General features: G+C 39.3%; 1 protein-coding gene across 3 annotated transcripts in view; it reads right to left on the reverse strand.

The window, feature by feature from the left end:
• Positions 1–14924, reverse strand: part of NCBP2 (nuclear cap binding protein subunit 2) — a 28579-nt gene that overhangs the window by 12206 nt on the left and 1449 nt on the right. The window contains exons 4-5 of one of the 3 annotated variants that reach the window (XR_008237489.1): positions 13846–13983; positions 6943–7805 (exon numbers count right to left, since the gene is read on the reverse strand). Coding sequence is in view for 1 of the 3 variants with exons in the window: in XM_052803536.1 (XP_052659496.1) it covers positions 13912–13983 (72 nt within the window). In the remaining 2 variants the exon portion in view is untranslated. Of the gene's footprint in view, positions 1–6942; positions 7806–12179; positions 13984–14924 lie in introns of those variants that run through there. The other 2 variants (XR_008237490.1, XM_052803536.1) reach the window with 2 other exon arrangements.

The following is a 14924-nucleotide window of genomic DNA, read 5'->3' on the forward strand; positions in this document are numbered from 1 at the left end:
CATTTAGTAGCTCTGACATTCACAAAGTCAAATCACAGCAAGGCAGTGATATGCAGTTTTCTGTGCCTTCTCCATGGAAGGCACTCACTAGCACATCTGGACAAATTACAGACGCAGAGAAGAAGAGCAATTAAACGTGATATATCATCCATGCAGCTTGGAACATACGACAAAAAATATATGGGAGAAATTTAAGCAGGAAAGGACATTCTGCTAGCAGGTAAGCTGTTAGGGCAGAGACACTGAAAGAAAACACGGAGAGGAAGCAAAGGTTCAGCAACAAGTCACAATGCTTCAAATTTCAGCATTGCTTTCAAAAAAACAGAAAATCCACATGCAAAACTGATTGATAATATATTTTCAAAGATGCCATCACAGTTATTTGGAACCAATTCCTCAGTTATGAAATAGATCTTACAGAGAACCAGGAGAGACAAAAGAAAAGAAATAAAAACATCTTATATGGATGATGGAGGTACATTTTGACATTTGTAAAAGGTGTTTTTTTTCAACAATTCTAAAGAAAAATCTCCAGCGTTCTCCAAACTGAATCTTTTTCTTGCTTTCTAAACCCAAATCGATCTGTAAAGGAACAGTAAATATTTTACCAATGTTAAAATATAAATAGAATCCACCTCTCAAACAATCTTGTGGGTTTGATTTTTCTTTAATTGCAGTTTAAGCTGAATCATTTCTGTGAACACTATAAGCCTATACAGCAATTTTGTAGCATATAAGAATATTTTTAACTGTCATCATGTTTATGAAAAAAAAAAGCCATGAAAAAAACAGGGGAGTAACTCTGCAGCTCTGACATACCCGCACATTTTGTCAAGAATGGAAGACTATCAAAGAAACACCAGCAACGTGCACTCACAGCAAGGAAGGCCGGCAGTGTCCTGGGCTGCTTTAGGCAGAGTGGTGCCAGCGGAACAAGTGATGTGATCCTTCCCCTCCACTCAGCCCTGGTGAGGCCAAATCTGGAGTGCTGGGTCCAGTGCTGGGCTTCCCGGTACAAGAGACAGGGACACACTGGAGCGAGTTTAACGAAGGGCCATAAAGATGATTGAGGGTCTGGAGCATCCATCATACAAGGAGAGGCTGAGAGAGCTGGGACTGTTCACCCTGGAGCAGTGAAGGCTCAGGGGGATCTTCTCTATCTATATAAAAATACCTGATGTGAGGGTGTAAAGAAGAGAGAGCCAGGCTCTTCTCAGTGGTGCTCAGTGACAGGTCAAGAGGTAATGAGCACAAATTAAAGCACACGAAAACTCCACGTGAACGCAAGAAAAGACTTTTTTATTGTGCGGGTGCCCATACACTGGAACAGGTGGCCCAGGGATGTTGTAGAGTCTCCATCCTTGGAGATGTTCGAAACTTGACTGGACACGGCCCTGGGCAACCTGCCTTAGGTGATCCTGCTTTGAGCAGGGGGTTGAACTGGATGGTCTTGAGTGGTCCCATCCAACCTCAACTGTTCTGTGATCCTGTGAAATTATTCTCTGCCTGATGCAGGTCAACCAAGGACTGAGATGAACAATTCCAGCTTTTCCTATTTGATTTATACTGCTCCTTTAATCAGACAAATGGAAAAGGAGCATTCTGTTTTCTTGGTTAAGAATCACATCAAAAAGCTGCCATCTTTCTCTTATTAAGCTGTTGTTTAGCTAAATACATTCAAACAGACAATTCATTTCAGTGTTCCAAAACTCAAAAGGGATTAAGAACTGATGAAGTGTTCTAAAGACAATGTACTGTCCACGTGCCAGGTCTCACAGGAGTGATACTGGAGATACCGGACCACTCACAGAGGAAATGTCCCTTCAGTACAGGTCACAGCTGCAAAGGCCCAACAAAGCACTTAGAAATACTTGATTCTTTAACATATAAAGCAGGTAACTCACATGCAAAAATGAATGAAGTACAGTAAGTCCTGACAGTTGTGTGAACAGCACAGTTGAACACGTGCTTCTGGGGAAGATATTTCCAAGTTTGCTGAAAGTTCTCAAGCAGCTGCTGACACATAGTGGCAATTCAGAGAAGGAAGCTTTTGTTCTTAATGATCCAGACTCAACTGCCTCAAAAACTGTGCTAGAAATTAAACCTATGCTTACAATGCAGCGTGTTCTGAACTCCGCTTTGCTGACATATGGCCTCAGCATGCTTCCTGTCACTTTGAATTTTTCCAAGGACAGATGTGGGCTGTGCATTGAAGCAGGTTGCCTCTGTGCTCCCCACTGCACTCAGAACAGCTGCATTACAGCTGCACCCAGTCTTTTACCACAAGAGGAGAGGAAACAGCCAAATGCCGCTTTTGAGAATGAGATTGCATCCCTGTCCTTTACAGGAAGGATGCTAGGCTACTTGCAGTAAACTTTGGAACCACAGAAAACAGGGGATTTGCTATCAATAAATGGATATGTACAGCTTAGCCATGAAATAGGGAAATACTGCAAAACATCTAAAACTTTTTCTTCAAATCTTTTTAAACAAAGCAACCCAGTTTCTTGGAAAACACTGAAGTGTTTTCTTCCTGCATTTAACAGAAGACCTAAGATGCCTAGCTCTGGAGCTCTTCAAAGAAAATATGAATCACATTGCTTTAATATAAAATCAACTCCCAATTTCCTGGCTTCATGGCAAAACCCCAAATATTCATATTTCTCTTTAACACATCATTGATACATTAGGCCATAAGAACCAGCATAAAGACTGTAATGAAGAAAAAAGGAACACAGTTCAGGAGTAATGGCTGTCATCCCTGCAGATCCCTGTGCTGCTGCTGACACGAGAGAGTGAGGCCACAGAGTACATACAACTCAGTGTCACAACGATCAACTAGTTCATGTCCAGAGCTCAGAGCGCCTCTGTCCCTACCAGAGTTAGTCCATAATCTAATCAGCCTGCTACAAAAATCAAGAGATGCTAGTAAATTTTAAAAATTACAAACAGAACTCAAAAGACAAATATGCTGTGACATCATTGTTGACATGTATGTTGCATCATCGTCACTCATCAGTGTGGTCCCTTTTCCATCGTTGCCAAGGTGCAACATTCTCAGATTATGAAACTGTAAATGCAGTAGTAGGTGCAAAAAGCCTGCTTTTCACTGATATTTTCATGTTCCTGTTCGTAGGATGTGCATGCATAAATAATAACCTCACATACATAAAGGTTTAGGAGTTCAAGTGTTCAGCAGACTTAGCAGAAATATTCTAATGTCCAGGTTTATAGTACATTCAAATCCAGAAACTGAGATCCTTTTATCTTAAAAAAATATCCCTCGCCTACGACAGTGGATACTCTGTTCACCCATTCTCTTCCTAGGTCTATGCACAGTAATGCCACCAAGGTCTGTGAATTCAGTCTTCAACCACCCTGAAGTAAATGAAAGGAAAAGCAGGTCCTCCTTGTGGTATATTCAACGAGTTCAGGCCTATTGAAATCAACAGTTATTTCACTCAAAAACTAAACTGTGAATACTGCGAAAAACACTGGAATTTCACTGAGGGTTTTTTATGTTATTTTTCACATAGCTTCTATTAATTCTTCAATGATTTTTTAAATGTGCCCAGAAATTGAATGAATAAAGGGTTCAAAAGGGAATGTACATTTTATACAGACTTTCAGAAAACTATTCTTACATTTTTCTCCACAAATGGAAATGCTGTTCATGACCTGAAGGCTTTCTTTAAGGATCATAAATAGAACATTTCCTATTCGAATGGAACTAGAATTCCTAATGACACAACAATGTTTTATACTTTCCCTCTTTCAACATGTATCTTTGAATCACTTCTGAAAAGCAACAATATAATCCTTATAAATGTGGAATATCTTGCCTCCATTTAAAAGGAAGGCTGAATAGAAAATGACGCTTTATTTCTAGCTTTTGTCACCACTTCGCAGTTTCAGTCTCTCACATCTCTACTGTAAGTTATACTGTCACTGACAGCAGTTGTGGCAACAACACATTCAGCAATAAAAAATGCTTAGAAATAATGAATTATTTTAAAAGGCTCTTAACACAAAATGAATTTGTATTATACACTTTCTCAACTAGAAAATCCATTACACCTCAGAACTTAAAAAATAAAAGAAATTAAAACTTGCATTTTAAAAGCCCTACTACACTACACTTACAATGGACTTTGTTCAGGTACCTGTGTATTTTGGAAATCATGAAGAAGCTAATTTCCTAGGATTGTAATGATATGCAGCTAAGAGAGAACTTCAGCATAAACGTCTGGCTAGCAGTGAAAAAGTAATTATTGAGAGGCAATTCTACATTTTATGTGCACTAAAATATCCACTTCAAATTTATAAAAACCTAAAATATCAAAAACTGAAATAAAGATTCCAGTACCTTCACATTAACTTCAACCCAGACTAAATTCTGTGCGGTTGTATCTGTATACCCATAAAACATAGTAAATTGTGCTAGACTTAACAGCTGTAATGAAACTCTCTTCCTGAACAAAGTAAGCGTCTGCCATAACCATTAAAAAAGGAAAATCTTTGTTACAGTGCCACACATGCAGGGAAAAGCACCCTGACCCTCTACACAGAAGGCAGTCCCAGTATGGCCGTCTGTATGCTCTGAAGCCTTTACCAGATATGACACCGATCATCCTTCAATGGGTGGGATAGACATGTCCTTCTGCAAATATCCAGTGAAAACACGCTCTCTCCAGTGCTGCCCATCAAACTCTACAGTCTGAAAGTCCATCACAATCCTGAGCACCTTAAAGCTTTGGTACTTCAAGCATCAGCTTTGTATGATATGATTTCTCTCCTCTCAGGACAGCTCAGGGCCTGGGAATAGTTAATTACCTTAAGATTTGTCTGAAGTTGCAGCCCTGGCTCATTCTTACCTAGAAAGAGGTTAAAATTATTTAGTTCTCAGTTCTATTCATCTCCATATTGACAACAACGAATGTGTTGTGCCTGCTGAGGCGTGCACTGCTCATGGAGTACTCCAGCCTGTGAAGTACTCAACCGGGAAGACAATTCACAGAGCACAATGAGAAACAGCACCGCTTGTTCACGTACATCAAAGTGATTTTGTTTTCTAATAGGGAATGAATCAATCATAACAAATTCAGTCTCATGCCAGTTTTAGTTCAATTAAATATCTTTGGGGGAAAAAACATGATCAAACACAGAATGAACACCGTATCCAGGGACTGTTGATGGACACCATGTATTTATTCAGGCTACTGGGCCTCTTTTAATGTTTTCTTACCTTTGCCTTGGTAACCATTTTGTGTCTAGAATCCGAATTACTGGATTAGTACAAATCAGCTGGAATCTTCCCTCACTTTTCATATCCTGCCAGTTTTCTGTGTTCTTCTGAAGCAAGGTCGTTCTCTGTCAAAATCTGTAGACCAAGTAATATTTGTTGGTTCTCATGGCCTTGGATTCTGAGAAAAACACTGTCCTGTGACTGATTTTGGACAACTACCCCGAGGGGTTTTGAATCTCTCCTACCAAAAAGCTGTGGTTACGTTTTGTGATGCTGTTTTGCTCAGCTTCCCTGACTCAGTTGGAGATACAACTCAGGAGTCAATACTGCTCCCACATGACCTTTCAAGAATTCTCCTGGCATGTTAGCATGTCACATGTTTAGTTTATGGAGAAATAAGTTAGATAAAGTTCATTAAAGCACATTCAGTACTTTAGCACTATGCACACAGATCTCACTGAACTCAACGGGAGATAAAATTAAGTTTCTGACAGGACTGCACTCTATAAAACAATTCATCAAAAAGTCCACTATGACTCAAGGGGTGTGTGTGTGTGTGAGATCTGAGCAACTTACAAATTCTCTGCTGAGTTTCCCTCTGGCAAGCTTAGACAATGCCAAACACCTTCTCCTTAGAGTTGTGCAGGATAGAACATTGCAAGGCTGCTGCTTGAAGGCTTTTTCAAGCTAATATGGAGATTTCAAAGAGGGAATTCAGCTGGGAATTGAAAAGCAGAAGAAGTGCAGAGACCTTGGGACATTCCTGGATTTAAGGGGAAAAAGTCCTTTCCAGTTCCTGGAAACACATTCCTCCTCTTACTGGAGTAAATTCAGAGGGGAAAAAAAAAACCTACAAAAAACAAACCACAAATCAGTCCTTTGCCAGCATGCACAACTGTGGTTACTACATACAGAACCTTTCAGTTCTACAGTGCTTAGTGTTACAAGGCATGCCACATCTCAGCAACCTTAAGGCACTTCTACCTCTGCTGCTTCAGGGTATGTTAGAAGATAGTTTAATCAGTCACTAGTCACTTTTGTTTCAAGCAGAATCCTACTATGAAAGAGTTTCTTCAAGAAATTGAGACACTGCATTAGCTGTATGGTGAAATGAGATGCTTTCAGAACACATTGTTCCAGAACAACTGCTCAATTGCGAGGACTTGCAGAGCACACTCATCTTGAGGTGAGACACGGCTTCTCATGACATCTTGTGGCAGCGTGACAAGCTGACAGGGGTTTTGTTTTCACAAAAAGTAATTTAAGATGTTGCAAAACAGTGATATTACCGAAAACCAAACTTACAACAAAAAGCACCAATTTATAATCAAATTAAGCCAAACAGACTAGTAACACTTTAAGTCAGAAAAATTCCCCATAAAAATATTTAAAGACACAAAGCATAAAATAATAAGACCGTTATTTTAAAGTAACAAAATAAAGTCAGAAAACCGAAACAAGTTCAGTTTGAAGCAATTTAAACTGCATGTAAGCTACAGATCTAAAGACAAGTATGTATTACTAATAATATATTCTTACCTATTCTAACTAGAAAATCAGAATCTCCTTTTCAAATTGTGGCTTGCAGGGAGAGATTGGTACAGAAGGGAAAAGCTTCATTGTCCAGAAACTTAATTACAAGCTGTCTCAATTAGGCTAATTTATGCTGATATTTATGTTGCATGCAACCGGAGAAGTATCAAAATAGCAAATTTTATTTCCCATTTGTTTTCAAATTGTGTTCTGAGAAAAAAAATCTTTTAATTATACCTGAAATAACACAAATTGTGGTTCAATATTGTCCTAATTGAAAAACATCAGTCCCAGAGGAATCAATAAATGGCCCAACTTGAAAAGGAAATCAGAGGTAGCTCTAATTAAATAAAATTAAAACGAACAAAATTACTTAAGATATAGTCTTATTTTCAAAAAGTACTTGTTCTCAAGGCACTCAAGAAAGATGTTTTCCCAGTCATTAACTGAGTAATGCTTAATTCACACTATTTTTTTGATGGAAGATATTTCAGTTTCTCTCTATGCGACTTGGTGTCTGAAATCCTGACTCAGCCAGCCTCTCATACAGCTTCTGGAACAGTAGTAGATTCTCCTGTCAGGGCAGAAGCAACTGGGTTGTCTAGACTTTGTTGGAGGATAACAGAACGAAATACAAGCAGGTTTTGTGTAGTCAGAGATGAGCACTGGAGAACGAAGAGAAAGTTTCTGGGAAGAACATTCAGCCAGAACTGCTGTTCTTCCTGAACAGTCAAGAAAGGGTTTTCAAAAGCAAATGTCTGCTGTAGCACCTTCAAAGCAATAAAATCCTACACCAGGAATAAATCATATTTGACCTTCAGATGTGAAGGGGGGGGGGGGTGGAAATCTACATTTCATTCAGGTCATGCACTCTTAGATTACTGCTTCTACCAAATTTAGCCACAGCACAAAGGTACAATGAACAACCGAGACCCTCCATTCTGCAGAGGGATTCATGTGAAAAGCCATTCCATGCAGTCCTGTTCCCACTGAGAAGCATGCTCTGGAAATCCAGGTGAAGGTGCTCCTGGGAAGCAAATGAAAGAAGAAAGTTTTAAACATAGTCTTTACTCAACTGCTCCCTAGTTGTAAAATGGTACAGCAGTACCATCAGATTAGTGGAATACTTAAGCAAAGATGCCTGCAACTGCTTTGGAAGGTATTAATGTGAAGCAAATAACATCAGTCCTGCATGGAGAGGATTCACTCCACTAGATCCCTACTTTGTTCTTAAGATACTTATGATTATTTTGTAAAAGTGATTTGAAAGATCTGATCTATATCCTGCAAGCACTGCTCATCTTTCCAAACCATGTGTGAGAAGTGCACTTGTGTGTGTTCCTTACACTCACATGTTACTGTGTCATGAAATACATTAGCACAGTTAGGAAAGACAGTCTTGTCAGAGCTAGGATTGAGGAAACCGAGAAGCTCAACTCCTCATCCACCACAGGCTTGTCACACACAGCATAAGCCCCCTTATGCCTCAGATCAAAAATTTGTAAGATAAAAAAGGGCACTTTCCCACAGAGATACTCTGAAGCAATACACGTTAAAGTCTGCAAAGTGCCTGAAGGACTACTGTAAGTTCACAGAAACAAATTAGACATTTAAGACCCTGCCTAATGCCTTGTCAAGCTGCACATATTGACTTTGTGTGTAATACAGAACTTTATTTCATACCCTGCTAGAGATTGGAACACAGACTTTTGGCACAAGGGGATTTGCTGACACAGTTACACAAAATATAATTAATGGGAGGTTGTGAAGCATGGATTGGGCATCTAAGGGTCAAGCCCTCCTTCAATATCACAGGTGTGCTTTTGGCAAAATCTGAAGAGGTTGCTGGGGGCAAGGAAAGAAGTCACCACAGACACAGCATATCGCATATCACAGTATCCAGTATAAAAGACAACTAAGCTGTTGCTAAACAGAGAAACAGCGATAGGCTACAAACCCACAAATCCTGATCTTTAATTGCCTGCACTCTGAAAAATGGTCTACAGATGAAAATTCATTTTTTTGTCCATTTTTACAACACAAACCAAAGCAAAATCTTGAGACAATACAACATGCAGCATGCTGCACAAAACAGCTTTCAGCAACCATCTTCGCTGTCCGAATATAAAAGCATACTAATTTTGTAGTCACTAGAGGGAGCCATCTGGCATTTTACTCGTGCTGCTCCTCAAGTGTTTAAAACTCAAATTTCATGGCTCTGCTAAAAGGAAAGATTATTTGTGTCAGATCTAAACATACTAACTAGTAAGTGTTGCAAAGAAGAGTTTGGCTACCTATTTATCCTATTTATCTTTTTTTTTTTCTTTTTTTTCCTGCAAGTAACCCTAATAGACACTCAAGTAACCTTCAGGTGGAAGCTCAAATAATCTTAGAGAATATTACCTCACTGAAGTAAAGCACATCTTTGTCTTTAAAAGCAGGCTAGGAAGCAAAGTGGCAGGAAGTTAATCTTCATGAACCGTGGAACCCTGACACAAGAATGGATTTCTCCTGCTCTCGGAAAGCAGTTTCTGACGGTCAGCAAACTTTCTTCTTCATGTAACTCTGTCTTCAACTGACAGGGATGTAATATACCCTTTCTACCTTTGTGGTGCAGCCACTGGGTGAGGTTATACAGTCTTAACACACAAATACTATATTTTTTTATGGATTCTCCAGGCCTAGATCATTTGCCCAGAAATTAGAATGGAACATAGAAGACTGCTCAATCCTGATCTACAATGTGTTATAGAAAATAAAATGTAACTGTGAAGCATTAAGAAAGTAGGACCTGTAGAAGACCTCTCTGGACCACGCTTAGAGTAAATTATATATGTAGGTGATAGTGAAAGACTTTTGTCATCTATTTTTCTCCCTTTTGTGATGAATTTTTCTCCTAAATTCTGTTTTCTAGAATAGATCATGACTAGTTATGTCTATAATAGGACACTATACTGGGAACTTCAATCGCCTGAAGTGCACAGTCCTAACTTTGTGTGTACATACCCCTTATGGGCTGTACAAGGCTCTGGAACATGCAAGATCATGACCAATTTGCGTAACTTAAACTTCTGTGGTGTCTCCTTGTGCAGTGCTGATGGCTATGTCTGGAGGTGGAAGAAAGAAGTAAGCTTTCTTAATTTCCATAGTTCAATCAGTTTAAGGTCTGAAAATGAGCCTCGAAGGAGCTTTATGCTAGAAGCCTTTTACCTCAGCATACAAATCATAAATTCTTAAAAATTGAGTAGATGACCCCCCCAAAAAGAAACTGTCCCTTTCCTTTACTATGGCTTCTCATCCAGTCTGGAAACAGCACATTTTCAAGAAAGAAGCAAGTCCTATTTTCAGTTTGCACCATTACTGAAACCTTAGGATACAAACACAGCCAACCTTGAATAACCTTCCTCTGTCTACATGGGACAGAAAAAGAGATGAAGCGGTCATGGAGATAACACCTGCCAGTCGCAAGCTGGGAGTCAACACTGGTCTTAGCCAGACAAGAGCACGGAGGCCTCCCCCCCCCAAGCCATGAGAAACATTTATACCATCTAGTTATCTCAAAAGGGAGAGTAGAGGAATTGTGTCCATTACTACAGAGCAGCTCTGAGTATATCCAATCCCTTGTGCAAAAGCTTATTTAAATAAGAACAGGCAGAAAACATATGAAAGGAGACAACTAATAAATGAGGCCATTACTTCCAAACATGATAGACGTTTTGAAGCCCAGGACGCTTCTCTCTGCAGACTTCACCAACTTTTTGGTATTTCACCTGTGGTTATATCAGGCCCTACACTTACCTGAAAGTACTAAATATACTCAGCTAGAAGCAGAAATCCCAGAGACTGCAAGGAAAAACACCCACCCTAATTCTTCTTTGTTTATATGCTGTAGCACAAGGTACAATTTGTGCTTTAGAAACAAAAATAGACAAGTTTATTAGATGTTCAGTCCCTGTGGACTGCTTTCCTTTGACTAGTATTGCCTTTGACTCTATAGATGAAAGCCTTTGTACAAACCACGTTGATTTTAGTAGAGTTCTTCATTTTTACCTTCACAAGAAGCCTAATCTGACAAGATGTGGAAGATGAAGTGCTGGATATTAGCTTAAATACTTCAATCATTTTATCTTTCAGAATCGCCTCTGTAGAAAGAACTATTACATTAACACCAATGGTGGTTGCACTAGCACCAACCTGAGCAGGAACTTTGCTGCTGGGTAGCAAGTAACCTGACTAATATAAAGACCACCTCAAAACTAGCCTGCAAGGGCACATTGGTAACAGGGTTTATTTTGTCAGGCACTGAAAATGAAGGCCCTTAATGCTCCAATTTACACTCTATGGATTTTACACTGTAATACAAAGACCGAAATGCTGTGAATACACATGCTATTTGCAGGTATTGGTGCCAAAGAGAGGCATGTAAATCAACCCACCATGAGCCTGCTCGAGAGTCTGAGGGAAAGACTGAAGCCCTCACTGCCTTAATTTGCAACAGCCCTCTCTTCCATCAAGGCGTATCTAAGATTCCACTCATATTCTTAGCTGCTGTATTTCTTTACGGATACAATTCCATACAAGTACCTAATTATGATGAACAAGTATTTCATAGAACTTTTATAGTTATAAAGTTCTATGGAAGTGTATATGATCATAATGAACTGGCATGTCAAAAAATCACAGGAGATCCTATACTTCCAAGAGAATCTATCTACAACAAACCAGCATGTAAGAAAGCTAAAGAATGCCCCCCCCGTGAAGCTTTAAAGACTTAATTCAGTTACTTTTGTTAAGCACTAGCTTAAGCAGAGCCATGTCTGATTTCAATTAGGGAAGGCAAAAAAATCAAGCCATGTTCAATCAATTTCCTCTATATGTGCTTTTGAGATACTAAGACTTCACATGATATATCATGTGCTTTTAAATCCCATTTTGATTGAAACGTCTCTCAAAATAGAAAATCTTACTTTAAAACAAAATCTTTCCATACACATTGCACATATGCAGCAAAAGACAGTGATGGTTTTGAGGGCAAATCTTATCATCACCTCCATCTCATTTGAGAATGACTGTCCTGCAGCACTTACAATAAAAAATAATCTTAAACCTCATCTTTATAAGGAAGTGCACCCTGAAAACTACTTGTTACACACCAAGGACTTTCACGTCCACTTCAATATCATTAATTTCTGTTCTGTAATCCAAAAAGTACCAGAATGAAGACCATTAACCAAACATCTTTCAGCATCCAGTTAGGACCTGAACAAGACTGAAAATCCAGTCAAAGGGTAGGAATATTCACTCTCTCCATCTTCAAAGACACTAGAATAAATGATGTGGACAAGAGTCTGAATGTAGCTCCTTTTCTCTCACTGATTCTGTCAAAAAAAGTAACAATCCATTTTAATGTTGCAGCTTTATTTGAAAGTGACTTAAGAGTTTTGGTAACACAATTTTTTTAATACAAAATTGATACAATGAAAAATAAGCTTCAGAGGTTTCCTAGAGCAGATTACAGGCTGTAAACTCATAATCAAATGTACTATATAGAAAAAGGTAACTTTGTTCAAAGTCTTGTTTGCAGACCAGCCCCAAGTGATCCTGAAAATCTAGTTTTATTCTATGTGCCAAGAAAACCCAAAACCTTGCTTCCTAAGTAAGCAAAGTCTCATTGCAGTTGTTCTATCTCAATGTATTCCCAATTTACAGTAACACTTGTGACTAACTGTGCACAAGAAACACATCAAGATCTCCAACAATATCTTCAGTCAGTGAAGATCCACTTTTACATACCTGGTATTTTAAAGGTTTTTAAGGAGTCATGGACAACAAGGTATTTGGACAAAACTTTATGGATTGCCATTTCCAAAGAACTCAGAAGTCCATAAAAAAAAAAAAAATCCAAAGCTCTGTAACAGTTCCTTTTAATTATTTCATTTCAGCAATTCAGTTTCATAGATCTTGGCACCACTAATAATTTTTATTCCTATGTCTGCAGTACATCAATATCCCATCATATAAACTAGCAGTATTAATAGGATCCGGGGGGGGGGGGGGGGGGGGATAAAAAATAAATCTATATGGTCCTACAGTTATTTTACCATTCTCACCGTGCCCTTAGTAGAAAGTAAGGCTCCTCCCAAAACTTTTTTTTTTTTTATTTTTACCTTTGTCTGAAATCAAGTTTCTCAAATAGAAAATCTATTTTGAGAACAAACTTTCTTATTACACAGTTCCTCAAACGTCCCATTTTGGGGGTAACTGTACAACTTGGCTTCATGCCGTCCTTGTAGGCACAGGAAAGATATTGTTCATCAAATATCAAGGCTGTAGAGAGCTACCAGACAGGAGCAAAATACTACTACTCCAGCTGTGAAAATAGCTGCTACTGTAATTCTTACACTTGCTATTCTCTGTATCCCACAAAGCAAAACGGTTCTGAAACATGCAATGTTGTGTAATCACATTATACTTTGTAGAAGACTGCAAGGGTCTGTTTTCTGCTCTCTGCTAGGCTTGCTTCTCACTTGATGATGCCTGGGCTCATCAATCTGACTTGTTTTATTGTGGCTGTTTGTGCAGGTGTGCTAGGAACAGCATGAATGTAAAAGGATGCTTATCCAGTAACCCCAGAAAATGTGCAAATTTAAGTCTTCCCTAGAAACTGGAAAATTTCCCTAGAAATTCCATTTCCTTTTCAGGCTCTTTGCCTCTTTCTTTCATCCCCGAAGCATACACCAATCCTCTATTGCTGCTCTCCACCCTGTGATACCAATGTAAACAAAACCCAGCGACAGAATAATCAAGTTTTGCCTGTGAAAAAAAGCACCATACTATCAAACCTTTGTTCCTTTTAGTAGAGTTACAGCAGCATTTAGAGACCAAAGCCTCACATATACTATTGCTTAAAACCTTGCTCCCAGGTCCTCTGTATTAATGTACTCTGCAATGCTTTGGATGTTGGTATTAAAACAGAAGAGATATTGAACACACTGTGTGATCACAGGAACAAGGGTAGTAGTTTCTGTGAATTTCTAGCTACATAAATCTGTGTGCAACAGACCTACTTTGTGCCTGGTGACATTTACAATGCAGATTTAGTTCTCCTGTGAGGCTGACGAGTCATTCACTATTCACTGGCATTGAACAGTTTTGCCATAGCCACCTCTTCCAGCATCATAGTCTTGACGATATTCATCTCGGACCTTACAAAGGAGGAAAAAAGGGAAGTCCAGTAAAGACAAACAATTTCTCGAAAACTATTACACCATCAGAATATAGTCAAACTGAGTTCATGTGCGGATTTTGGCTGGGATAGAGTTAATTTTCTTCACAGCAGCTAGTGTGGGGCTATGTTTTGGATTTGTGCTGAAAACAGCGTTGACAACACAGGGATGTTTTTGTTATTGCTGAGCAGTGCTCACACAGAGCCGAGGCCTTTTCTGCTTCTCACCCCACCCCACCAGCGAGCAGGCTGGGGGGGCACAAGGAGTTGGGAGGGGACACAGCCGGGACAGCTGACCCCAACTGACCCAAGGGATAGTCCAGACCATATGACGTCATGCTCAGCATATAAAACTGGGGGAAGAAGGAAGGGGGGGGACATTCAGAATGATGGCGTTTGTCTTCCCAAGTAACCGTTATGGGCGATGGAGCCCCGTAAGCACAACATGTAAGTGGCCACAAGGAGCTGAATAACGAAACAGAAGGCAAAGTGCATCATACAGAAGCCCAGAATACACCATAAATAAACTTTCTTTTTAATAATGTCCAGGGGGACTCTTTAATCAAGACAGTCAAAGAGTAAGGATGGCTAGTCTCATGCTTCAGCAGTAAAAGCGTGTGCTACCTGCTCAACTTTAGGTAAGCTAAGTGCTGTCCTTTGTGTTTCTTGACAGCCTTACATTTGCTGGGGTTATTTACAAGCATTATCTCCCCAAGCAGCCAAGAAGTTTCTGAAAGTACTTTCAGTGAAATATATGAAAAAGTTATTTATTCTTAGTGGATAACACCATCGTTGCTAAGATATCTTACAGACTAACGCATAGTGCCATCTTAAACAATAATTCATAAGTTGCTATTTCTGAAGTTGTTCTGAGTGTGTTCATTCAAAAAGCAGTAATTTGGCAAAGTCACCAGTCCCTTA

Source organism: Harpia harpyja, chromosome 12 (assembly GCF_026419915.1).
Source record: "Harpia harpyja isolate bHarHar1 chromosome 12, bHarHar1 primary haplotype, whole genome shotgun sequence".
Lineage (NCBI taxonomy): Eukaryota > Metazoa > Chordata > Aves > Accipitriformes > Accipitridae > Harpia > Harpia harpyja.